This window comes from Ictalurus furcatus, chromosome 10 (genome assembly GCF_023375685.1).
Source record: "Ictalurus furcatus strain D&B chromosome 10, Billie_1.0, whole genome shotgun sequence".
Lineage (NCBI taxonomy): Eukaryota > Metazoa > Chordata > Actinopteri > Siluriformes > Ictaluridae > Ictalurus > Ictalurus furcatus.
Window position 1 is genome coordinate 28,641,323 of NC_071264.1, and position 12,658 is coordinate 28,653,980.

At 44.1% G+C, this 12,658-nt stretch overlaps 1 protein-coding gene across 12 annotated transcripts in view; it reads right to left on the reverse strand.

Annotated features, from left to right (window-relative positions):
- The window catches only part of LOC128613895 (centrosome-associated protein CEP250), a 178,226-nt gene that overhangs the window by 69,497 nt on the left and 96,071 nt on the right, over window positions 1-12,658 (reverse strand). For 11 of the 12 annotated variants that reach the window (XR_008386954.1, XR_008386956.1, XR_008386955.1 and 8 more), the window contains 4 exons: window positions 11,240-11,323; window positions 9,214-9,360; window positions 2,861-3,016; window positions 1,095-1,169 (listed from right to left, as the gene is read on the reverse strand). Coding sequence is in view for 9 of the 12 variants with exons in the window: in XM_053635059.1 (XP_053491034.1) it covers window positions 1,095-1,169; window positions 2,861-3,016; window positions 9,214-9,360; window positions 11,240-11,323 (462 nt within the window). In the remaining 3 variants the exon portion in view is untranslated. The remainder of the gene's footprint in view (window positions 1-1,094; window positions 1,170-2,860; window positions 3,017-9,213; window positions 9,361-11,239; window positions 11,324-12,658) is intronic. The other variant, XM_053635060.1, reaches the window with a different exon arrangement.

Genomic DNA, 12,658 nt, shown 5'->3' on the forward strand with positions numbered 1-12,658 from the left:
TGCATTATTTGTATATAAATATAAATATAAATATAAATAAAATGCAATCATTAGGGAGTCTGTACTGAGGATATTTCCCCCATGCCTGTGTGGGTGGGTTTCCTCTGGGTTCACCAGTTTCCTCCCACTTCCAGAAATAAACGTGCTGGTAGTCGGAATGACGACTCGAACTTGCCCCTGGGTGTGAACGCGCGCGCGCGTGTGTGTGCGTGCGTGTGTGTGTGTGTGTGTGTGTGTGTGTGTGTGTGTGTTTTGAATTTCTTCTCAGTCACACCAGACAGAACTTCGAATCTACTTTAATCCGATTTGAAACCGCATACAAATGTACAAACGTGCTTTGAATCGTGCGTCTGATTAGAATATTTTTTTTTTTTTTTTGCATCAGATTTTCACAAGCTTTTTCTACTCGAAACAGACGTGCCAGAAAAAAAAGTCACATTTGTGCTGTCTGTCTCAAGAACCTGTTTCCATCAGTCACAGGTCCGGTACCGGCTTTTAATACCTCCTCAAGAGGAGGAACCAGGCTAATTCCTTCACAGAACGTCCGACACACACACACACACACACACACGTCTAATTATGTCGCTTTTCAGAATTTAGACGTAAACCCTTAAAACCCTCACGAATCGTACGCCTTTCGTCCCGTCACGTTTTCGTCCACGACCGGCCGAATGTGAGGTCCGAAGTAGTACGTTATTTCTCCGCGGCCGATGAATAAGGATTTATTCTTCCATGTTGGACGTAACCATGGAACCTCCGCAAGCTGTTGACGGAAACAAAGAGTTCCCTCGGCTCCCGTGTTTCTTTTCGCCCTCTCTAAACACGCCGGCGTCGTTTTTTTCCTCCTCGATACACGCTATACTTCATGTTTGGTTCCGGAGTGCTACGTTGAGATTGCGCGGCTCGTCGCTACGCGCGCTACACGTTACGTGTGTGTCGTTTGAACGGACGTGTGCGGGTGGACTTTCGATCGAGCGTGAGAGGACGCCGGAGTTCTGGAAAGCCGCGGCGCTTTGGAGTCGTACGGGGGGGTGAAGCGAAGGGAAGGAAGGAGGAAGAGAAAGACGGAGGCGAGACTTCGGAACGGCACGTACTTGCTGACTGACGCATTGGTGCTGCAGCTTCAGCCTGGACACCTCCTCCTGCAGCTGCTGGATCTGTTCGTCTGCCTGCACTCACACACACACACACACACACCCAATCAGACCATTTCAAACACTGAATGTTGAATCATCAAACAAAAACATTTCCGAGGTGAGAGAATATCCAGAACAAAGATGGCGACTCTGAACAAATAAAGCGGGAGAGAAAATGGCTGCTCTGTTTGCTCATAATGAGAAGTGTAGATGAGGGAATAGAAATGGAGTGTGTGAGTGTGTGTGTGTGTGTGTGTGTGTGTGTCCGCTCTCGCATCAGGTCTCCCTGCTCTGTACTCTTCTCATGTCCGCTGTCAGTAATCTGCTCCTGAGCCAGCACTGCTGGGATTAAGAGCAGACAGGAGATAGAGGATATATGCATCATTAATGCACCGTGTGCACACACACACGCACACACACACACAAAGTCAACAAAGGTGAATTTATACACATCACCTTGACTATAAAGAAAAATGAGGGACATGTATAAATAAATATGAGCCCGTAGCTGCCGTGTGCTCCAGTAATAAATGTAGGGATTCTGCTATGGTACATAGTTTTGTGACAAACAGGATGAACAATAATCCTTTCTCCACTTCTACATACACACACACACACACACACACACACACACTGAACAAACTTTCTGATGAGTAATAACACAGCGTCGGCTGTGGAAAATCAAGGCCATTCAGGCAGCGTGGCTGGAGCGGCTCTCCCGCAGGGCGGTAACGGAGGTCTTGCACCGAGGGCCCGGAGCGAAGGGCTTATTTCAGGCTCGGATCCTCAGGCCACGCCGCACGCCCGGCGCTCGCCAAATTACAGCCGGACGCCGGGGTCGTGCTGAGTAGCGCAGATTAATGAAAATAAAATTGCTACCTGTGTACAAAATTGAAGGGCTGTGCTTCGGCCAGCTGCTTGGTAAAGCTGAAACGGAGTTGGCTAAAGAAATGAGGTGTAAATGAATGGAGCCTGGGGATAAACGATAAATGCTAGGTGTATACGCGTAGGAAGTAACTAACGTCCGGTTTAAATCCGAGCTATTTTGATTTAAAAACAACACTTTCACACAATGAAGGATAATTCAAAAGGAAGGAAAAGTCAGACATAAACATAGTATTTGTGAGCTTCGTTAGTGTGCGTGAGAGTCATTTAAGATTTTTCGAAGGAATAAAACGCTCTCTTCTAGGAAAATAATCGAGTTATTAAAAACCGATGATCGCAAGACATCGACGTGGATCATTTTTCCCAAACCAGCGCGGTGATTTATTCCTCTTAAACCTCAGCGACTGAGGCGGACTAAACCCGTTAGATTTATTTATTCCTGTATTATTCGAAGAAGGAAACATGTCGTACTTTTTATCCGTTTGTAGTTACGTTTTAACGTTGTTGAACGTCGCGGAACGGGATCGTTCTTGTTCTCGCTGACTCTGCGCTACAGATTCACGGGTTTCAGTTCGATCGGACTATCGGGATAACTCTGGAGTAACACAAAGGGAACTATGGGAATTATGTCGCGATAAAAAGTAATTTAACGTTTTCGCATCTTATCTTCAAAGTAGACGCCCTGTTCGCCGAGATTATATTTTAGTCCACGACGCCGATTTCAAACGTTTACTCGCGCACCTTCAGATCAAAAGGTGTTTAAAGATGGCGAGAAAGGTTTCGGTCGAGTGTCCACAAACTTTTGACCGGGAGTGGAGGTATGAAGTGACGGCTCCTACCCTCTTCAGGGCCTCCCGTTTCCCGTCCTGGCAGTCGCTGAGCCGGGCCCGAGTGGCCGAGAGCTCTGCCTGAAGCTCCCTGAACTTCCTCTGAGTCTCCTGTTGTTCTTCACTTCCTCTCTGTATGGAGGACAGCTCAGCACTGAGCTTCTCAACCTGCAGGACACCACACACACACACACACACACACAAAAACATGACACAGGTAAGGTACTTAGTATAGTACTGTTGTCTTTACTCTTCTTCTTCACTTGTATACTCTAATGATTTATAGTCCCACTATCCGAAGAGGACGGGTTCCATTTTATTTTTTAAAAAAAAGCCGTTCTCCAACCCGGGCGCGGTCGAGAACACCTGGAAAATCTGAGGTTCGCTTTAAGTGAGCTTGGATGTGATTGAAACATCATTTGCTTCAAGAGTCAAGGAAGCAACTAACGTGATTGGTTGAACTTAATATACCTGAATGTATACCTTCAAACACCTGAATTGAGATATATATATATATATAAAAACCAGAACAGAATCAGAAGCGATGTACCTATTAACTCGAATTCGAGTACACAAGGATTGGATACTGGTCTTACTGCTTCATCAGACTGTAGCTCGGCGAGACTTTTTAATCGCTCGTTCAATCTGGGTCACATTTAGAAAGACGACCACGCGATCACGCTTTATATGTTTGGTAGAAAAACACACAGCGGTGTAAATGTACAAAGAAACAGGGTCCGGATCCAACACGTTATCGACAAGTGTGCTCGGACGTGCGGCTATAATATCCGATCAAATCGTCTGCTCTCGTTCTGCCCCTCTGGAACACCCCCTCTGCTTGAAATCCCACTCGTGAAGGCGCCCTCGATTTCAGCACGTGACGTCGTGTGACGAGGTCGACGACGTTTTAGGTAAGATTTCAGTAGTGTTTATTTGTGGTCATTCATCCTAGTTGGTTCAATTGAAAACACGAACCTTACGCTCTGCTGTTTTGGGAAAGTAAATACATCACGGACATTAAAGTGACAACTCTCAGCGCTAGGGATTATGGGCTTTTGGTGCTCAGTCGCGTAAGTGCCTTCTTATGTGCGCTATGACACCTTGCTTCATCGAGACAGGGTGAATTTCCCGTTTTTGCGACATTCATTCCAAGCAAGCTCATTTAGACCAGTATTAACCTCTTCAAAACATCTCTGAGACGTATACAATCGATAATCTGCGTATACACTATAGGGACAGAAGTTTGTGGACACCTGAGTATCACACCTATGTAGGGTTCTTGCCCAAACTGTTGGAAACACACAACTGTATTGAATGTCTTTGTATGCCGTTGAATTACAATCTCTCTTTACTGGAACGAAGAGGCCCAGACATGGTGCGTTAAGGTTGGAAAGAAGGCCAGAGCCCTGACCTCAACCCCACTGAACACCTGGAACCGGAGCCTCCTTACCGGACATCTGATTAACGCTCTTGTAGCTGAGTGAACACAAATCCCCGTAGCTACGCTCCAAAATCTAGTGGAAAGCCTTCGCAGAAGAGTGGAGGTTACAAAGTACATACAGGTGTGATGGTGAGGTGTCCACAAACTTTTGGCCATATACAGATAGGGCCGCAAATATTTGGACAGCGACGTTATTTTCATAATCTTGGCTCTGTACGCCACGATAATGGATTTGAAATGAAGCAACTGAGATGCAACTGAACTGCAGACTTTCAGCTTTAATTCAAGGGGTTGAACAAAAATATCAGATGAAACGTTTAGGAATTGCAAGCATTTTTATACACAGTTCCCTTATTTCAGGGGCTCAAATGTAATTGGACAGATTCATCCAGCTGCTTCTATCTTGCATCACATCATGAATAAACACTAGTGCCCCAGTGCCACTGGAAGCCATGCATGCCCACGTCATCACACTCCCTCCACCATGTTTTACAGATGACGTGGTACGCTTCGGATCATGAGCCGTTCCAAGCCTTCTCCATACTTTTTTCTTCCCATCATTCTGGTACAGGTCGATCTTCATCTCTCCAAAGAATGCTTTTCCAGAACTGGTCAGGCTTTTTTTTTTTTTAGATGTTTTTTGGCAAAGGTGAATCTCGGCCTTTCTATTCTTGATGCTTATGAATGGTTTGCACCTCGTGGTGAACCCTCTGTATTTGCTCTCGTGAAGTCTTCTCTTTACGATAGACTTGGATAATGATATGCCTACCTCCTGGAGAGTGTTCTTCACTTGGCTGGATGCTGTGAGAGGGGTTTTTCTTCACGCACCACTGTTGTCTTCCATGGACGTCCAGGCCTTTTTGCGTTGCAGAGCTCACCAGTGTGTTCTTTTTTCCTCAGAAAGTACCAAACTGTTGATTTTCGGCCACTCCTACGTTTACGACATTCGGCAGACGCCCTTATCCGTCACATTTTATACAACTGAGCAGTTGAAGGTTCAGGGTCTTGCTCAAGGGCCCAGCAGTGGTAGCTTGGTAGTGCTGGGATCAGAACTCACGACCCTCCACTCAGGAGTCCACCGTCTTAACAACTGAGCTACCGCTGCCCACTCCTAATGTACCTGCTATCTCCCTGATGGATTTTTGCAGCCTAAGGATGGCCTGTTTCACTTGCATCGAGAGCAAGTCCACACCTGTCCACACCTGTCAGTCAAACGGGCAATTACTTTTGGTCCCTTGAAAAAGACAGGGCTACATATCAAAGAGCTGTAATTCCTAAAACCCTTCCTCCAATATGGCCGAGAATGCATTTAAATGAGAGGTGAGAGACTGCACTTTAATCCCATATTCATTATCTAACTCTAACTTGAATATGTTTTGGTAAACAGCCAAAATAAAACTTGTGGCAGTGTCCAAATATATATGGACCTTCGTCTAGTGTAAACAGTTGGCGTTTTACAAAGTGAACCGATCGGGCTTAGCTTTCACGACAGACAATATAAACAGTATGACGCTTCAAAAGCAGCACTCATACCTCCTTTTCCATTCTATCTCGTTATTTATACGCGTCACGTGGACGGAACGGAAAAGAGAGAGCGTGCGGCGATACGCTCACAGCCTTAATGAGAACTGGACAGGTCATGCCTGTGCTGAATTACTTTTCAGCCTCGTTCAGCACGGCACGCTCTCTCTCTCTCCTTGCTCGAGTCTGCCGTGACGCCTAGCGACAGGTGACATGGCTGTTTCCTGATGGACGCCGCCGAGCCGGCCTCTGATTGGTCAGCAGTTTTTTTGGGGTTTTTTTTTTTTTTGGGGGGTTGTTGTTTTTTTTTTTTTCCATCAGGAAGGGAGGGTTGTAATATTCTTTGAGCTGCGGTGAAGCAAATCTTCGCCGGCTCCAGCGTCAGGCCGGGGGCATCGTCTTGTTTGTTCATGCATCAGACTGCTGACTGCTCGTGGATGAATTTTTTTAGACGTACGTGCAAAATGACTCTTAATTCACAGGAGAACGTGCTACTTGTATGTTCACTGGTCTGTAAATATGTCTGGAAGACACAGGACATACTGTCTGCTCGTATTTCTCAGGGATTTTCAGGGATAATCCAGCTTTCCGGAACCTCCCGACATGTGTCGGAGAAAACTGTCAGCCCGACAGAGCAGGGGAGGATGTAAAATAAGCAAAAGACCCGCCATCCTGGCATCCATATTGGGAATTAGGATTAGCGTTCGATTCAGTGAGCCTGTATGAAGTAAAAACATCATGTGAAAGTGCGACATGGCCGGTCACATTCACATTAGGGATGCAGGCCTAAACGAATGTGAATATGTTATTCGGATTGAACAGATACTGTGTTCTAAACAAATATAGAAACTACAAAAAGGTGCACTTTTTTTTTGTTTTTACACTGCCCTCCACTAATATTGGCACCCTTGGGAAATAGGAGCAAAGAAGGCTGTGAAAAATTGTCATTATTGTTTAACCTTTTGATCATTTGTTTACAAAATTCACAAAAATACTCTGCTCTCATGGATATCAAACAATTGCAAACACAACACAGGTTTATCAAAAAATAAATAAAAATATAAATATAGGTGTGTCATAACTATTGGCACCCTTTTAGTCAATACTTTGTGCTACCTCGCTTTACCAAGATAACAGCTCTGAGTCTTCTATAACGCCTGATGAGGTTGGAGAATACATGGCGAGGGATCTGAGAGCATTCCTCCATACAGAATCTCTCCAGATCCTTCACATTTCGAGGTCCATCCTGGTGGACTCTCTTCTTCAGTTCACCCCACAGGTTTTCTATGGGGTTCAGGTCAGGGGACTGGGATGGTCATGGCAGGACCTTGATTTTGTGGTCAGTAAACCATTTTTGTGTTGATTTTGATGTATGTTTTGGATCATTGTCCTGCTGGAAGATCCAACCACGGCCCATTTGAATCTTTCTGGCAGAGGCAGTCAGGTTTTCGTTTAATATCTGTTGATATCTGATAGAGTCCATGATGCCATGTATCCTAACAAAATGTCCAGGTCCTCTGGCAGAAAAACAGCCCCAAAACATTAAAGATCCACCTCCATATTTAACCGTGGGCATGAGGAACTTCTCCACATGGCTACCTCTCTGTGTGCACCAAAACCACCTCTGGTGTTTATTACCAAAAAGCTCTATTTTGGTTTCATCTGCCCATAGAACCCGATCCCATTTGAAGTTCCAGTAGTGTCTGGCACACTGAAGACGCCAAAGTTTGTTTTTGGATGAGAGTAGAGGCTTTTTTTCTTCAAACCCTTCCAAACAGCTTGTGGTGATGTAGGTGACTTCAGATTGTAGTTTTGGAGAATTTCTGACCCCAAGACGCAACTAACTTCTACAGTTCTCCAGCTGTGATCCTTGCAGATTGTTTATCCACTCGAACCGTCCTCTTCACATTGCGTTGAGACGATATAGACACACGTCCAATTCCAGGTCGATTCATAACATTTCCAGTCGACTGGAACTTCTTAATTATTGCCCTGATGGTGGAAACGGACATTTTCAATGCTTGTGCTTTTTTCTTAAAGCCACTTCCCATATTGTGAAGCTCAACAACCTTTTGCCGCACATCACAGCTATATTCCTCGGTCTTACTCATTATTACGACTGACTAAGGGAATTTGGCCTGTGTGTTACCTCATATTTATACCCCTGTCAAACAGGAAGTCATGGTTGAACAATTTCCTGTTCCTAGTCACCCAGGTGTACTAAAAAAAAAAAACCCCAAAAGAATCAATGGGAATATACTTCACATATATTTTTCTCATATGAATTCATAGGGGTGCCAATAATTGTTGCACACATACATTTAACATAAGATATATATATATATATTTTTTTTTTTGATAAACTTGTGTTGTGTTTGCAGTTGTTTGATATCCATGAGTATTTTGTGAATTTTTTGAACAAAAGATTAAACAATAAAGACAATTTTTCACAGCCTTGTTTGCTCACATTAACCAAGGGCGCCAATATTAGTGGAGGGCGCTGTAGTTGAAACTAGAGGTGTTACGTTCATTAACGCAACTGTGTAGCACTCACTCATCCTTAGTAACTTCCTGGTCAGGATCACAGTGGTTTAAATTACGCTACTAGTTTGCTTAGGCCATATTCTGGGAAACTGAGACGAACCCAATTTGTTAGGGATTCAGGTACAAAAATAATAACGGTGTAAGTGGGATTTTTAAAAAAAACAAGCACAAAAAACAGCCCTGGGCACATCTCTCATTGATCCAATTATGAACTGGAGTGATGTAGCTGAGGCTGAGGAACTGTCAGAGCTAGAATTACTGAATAGAAAGAAAGAAAGAAAGAAAAATCCTTCCATTTTAAACCCCACCCAATTCCAGTATAAACCCCAAAAACACACACGGATATTTGGAGCACTAAACGGAGCTCACATACGTCAGTCAAAAGCATCAGTTCTTCCACTTGCAGTTCACGCTAATCCTGGAAGCACGTTAATGACACGCTAACCTCCACGATTACCGAACGTTCACGTTGCGATCTCGTTCAAATTCGTGTTTGCACTGACGATATCGCACACGTCACATTACGTCTCACGTCGCTCGAAAATAATAAGCAGAGTACTGGGCCCAGACCTCGGTGACACAGACACGCTGAGCGCGTCATCTCCATATTGATCGTAACAATGATGACTGCAATTACAGTGAAAGCATGACAAGGTGAGAGCTCGTAAAAGTGGGAAAAAAAATAAAATAACGCTATTTAAGGAACACGTCAATAATAAAGACGCGCATGATTGCACGCGCAGATTTCTGTTTATAAAAGAAAAGCGGAGAGAGAGAGAGAGAGAGAGAGAGAGAGAGAGATGGAGAGAGAGAGATGGAGAAGGCCTGAGCAGCCTGGGCCTGGTCGTGATAGTCTTACCTGACCCTGCAGCTCTTGAGCGTTCCTCGTCGTGCTCTGGAGCTCGGTGCTGAGCTGCTGGAGGCGGTCGTGTCCTCTCCACAGCTCCTGCTGCTTCTCCTGCAGCTCCCTCTGCAGCTCCCACAGCCTCTGCTCCTGGACGTCCAGCTATTGAACGGTAAAAGGAGGCAGGGCGCAGAGGAAGAGAAAAATCAATCCACTACAAAGAGCCTCGCCTCTTCCGAAACCCTCCATGGATGTTATCCTAACGCAAAAAAAAAAAAAAAAACACAACAAAAAAAAAAACACACACACACCGATCCTTCCTCTGTGCCTCATCCCTAACGTCACGTTTTTTTTTTTCCCTCTGACTGAAATCTTCTCGCTGAATAACCAAACAAAAATCAATCCTTCTTAACCTGATGTGAAACCGGGCCGTTTTGCATGCGTCGTTTACATCGAGACGTTTTTTTTAAAAAAAAAAAATAAAAAAAATAAAATAAAAGGAAACGCTTTTCTGTGGGTTGCAACAAGACTATAAACGCAGTCAGGAAATGAGGAATCGGATATTAGGGAAAATTGGATACTCTGAAAAGCCGTTCAAAATCCGCAGTGAAAAAGTCATCATTCGGATCAGGAAAGTTTAGTAAAGGCCCACAGCATCGCATCGCTAAATAAATAATTAATCTTGCAATTAACACGTTATTGTCACGAGAGAGAGAGAGAGAGAGAGAGAGAGAGAGAGGGAGGAGAAGAGAAGGGAGGAGGACATCACTGAGAGAAGAAGGAAGGAAGGAAGGAAGGAAGGTGTACACAGACCCCATGGTACCAGTCCAGTCCAGCATGACGGCAGATTGCTCTTTTTGCTCCAAGACAAAATGCAAAAACTGAGGCCCCGGGACAAATCCCAAAGATCAATTAATCAGCCGCGTTCATTAGAGGCCTGGGAGTAATCCACCAAATTCACCTCCACCACCTAACTCGAGCACGCCTCCTTCACCTTCTCCAGCACCGACCGCGCTCTTCCGAGGACGAGCGCGGCGAACGCGCCGTCTCTTTCCCAGGCTCCACTTTTTTGGCATCCCTCTCAAATACCTGAAGGATTCGAGAATTCAAAAAATGTGAGGGGAAGACGGATCTTTCTTTCGTCGGTTAATCCTTAAAAAAAAAAAAAAAAATTTAAAAAAAAAAAGGAAGAAAGAAAAAAAAAAGCCCAGTCTCATCCCTACGCTCTGGCTTTCGGTGTGTGATGCAAGCCGATAACCCGGCTCTTTCTTTCTTTGCCTTACAATCGCTCGCTCGCTCGCTCCATTCTCCCCTCCTAAACTGATCAATACTTCATTTAAATCGTGACATTAGCACACTACAAGTAGAAGAAGAAAAGGAAAAAAAAAAAAAAACACGGAAAGAGAAGCAAAACGTCTCGTCTCGTGGTGAACGAAAGAAACGAGAAAGGGATTTCTTTATAGAGAAAAGTGAGAATATTTCTTTTGTGTGTGTGGTTTTTTTTTTTTTGGTTCAGACTTAAAAGCGAATGGTGAAACGGATGCAAAGCGCTCGGCGCGGTTTTGATTGGAACTCCCCGGCCGCTCCCTGATCAATACTGCATTTGAATCGTGATGGAGGGTCGCCATCACACCATCACCCCGATGTGGAAATGAAATGCAAACACAGCCGCGGCTGTAATCAACACAAATTTCGGACGTTTACGAACGCCCGATTGAGCCCGAGCGAATGATGCGCCGCTTACGTGGATCCTTATGTTTGTCCTGGCACTTCAGAGCATAATTGCACGATATAAATGCCCCCTCACGCATTCATTTATGCATGCAATTTACAACAGGCGCAATCAATACAGTAGGACGCAAAATGGCATTGTGCTCGAGCTGGGTCGGACACGATCACGCACACACACGCGAGAGGAGGAAGAGAAGATTCTGTTTGGGGTTGTTTTTTGTTTTTTTTTTCGTACGAGTGAAACGGAGAATGATGATGGAGGAAAAGAGAGAGAGTAGGATGTGTTTGGTTATTAGTAGAGCGGATTTACCTGAGCGCTCTGGGAATCGCGGGCCTGATGAGACAGGAGCAGGTCTCGCTGGAGCTTCTGGATGCTCGCGTCACGATGCGTCAACTGCACGTTTGTTCCCCCCGTGCCAAAAATGTCGAGAAACGAAGCAAAGGAAAGACAGAGAGAAAACCAGAGAGATGAGTGAAAGAGAAGAAAAGAGAGAGAGAGAGAAAAAAAAAAGTCATGTGGTCGTGTACTAGTGAGCACCTGCACAATTGCCAAGCAAAGAGCAATTAAGTAGCCAGCTCTAGTTATTGATCAGTTATTGACCATGGTGTGTGTGTGTGTGTGTGTGTGTGCGTGTGTGTGATGTGATGGAGGGAGATGTACAGGACAGGACAGGACGTTTTCTCTCTCTGGGCCTGTAACACTAAACGTGATTATCATCACCTCATTAGTGCTACAGAACTACTGATTGGTGTATTTGTGGGTTTTAAGGGTTGATTATTGACACTTCATTGAACATTTATTCTGTCACGCTGTAGGAGTTAGTTATGCACTTTATTACTGCACAGTATTTATGCACTTTTATTACTACCATCTATCCATCCAGCTATACTTCTATCCAACCATACATCCATCTATACATCCATCTATACTTCTATCCAACCATACATCCATCTATCCATCCTTCTATACTTCTATCCAACCATACATCCATCTATCCATCCTTTATACTTCTATCCAACCATACATCCATCTATCCATCCTTCTATACTTCTATCCAACCATACATCCATCTATCCATCCTTTATACTTCTATCCAACCATACATCCATCTATCCATCCTTTATACTTCTATCCAACCATACATCCATCTATCCATCCTTTATACTTCTATCCAACCATACATCCATCTATCCATCCTTTATACTTCTATCCAACCATACATCCATCTATCCATCCTTCTATACATCTACCCAACCATACATCCATCTATCCATCCTTTATACTTCTATCCAACCATACATCCATCTATCCATCCTTCTATACATCTACCCAACCATACATCCATCTATCCATCCTTTATACTTCTATCCAACCATACATCCATCTATCCATCCTTTATACTTCTATCCAACCATACATCCATCTATCCATCCTTTATACTTCTATCCAACCATACATCCATCTATCCATCCTTTATACTTCTATCCAACCATACATCCATCTATCCATCCTTTATACTTCTATCCAACCATACATCCATCTATCCATCCTTTATACTTCTATCCAACCATACATCCATCTATCCATCCTTTATACTTCTATCCAACCATACGTCCATCTATCCATCCTTTATACTTCTATCCAACCATACATCCATCTATCCATCCTTTATACTTCTATCCAACCATACGTCCATCTATCCATCCTTCTATACATCCACCCAACCAT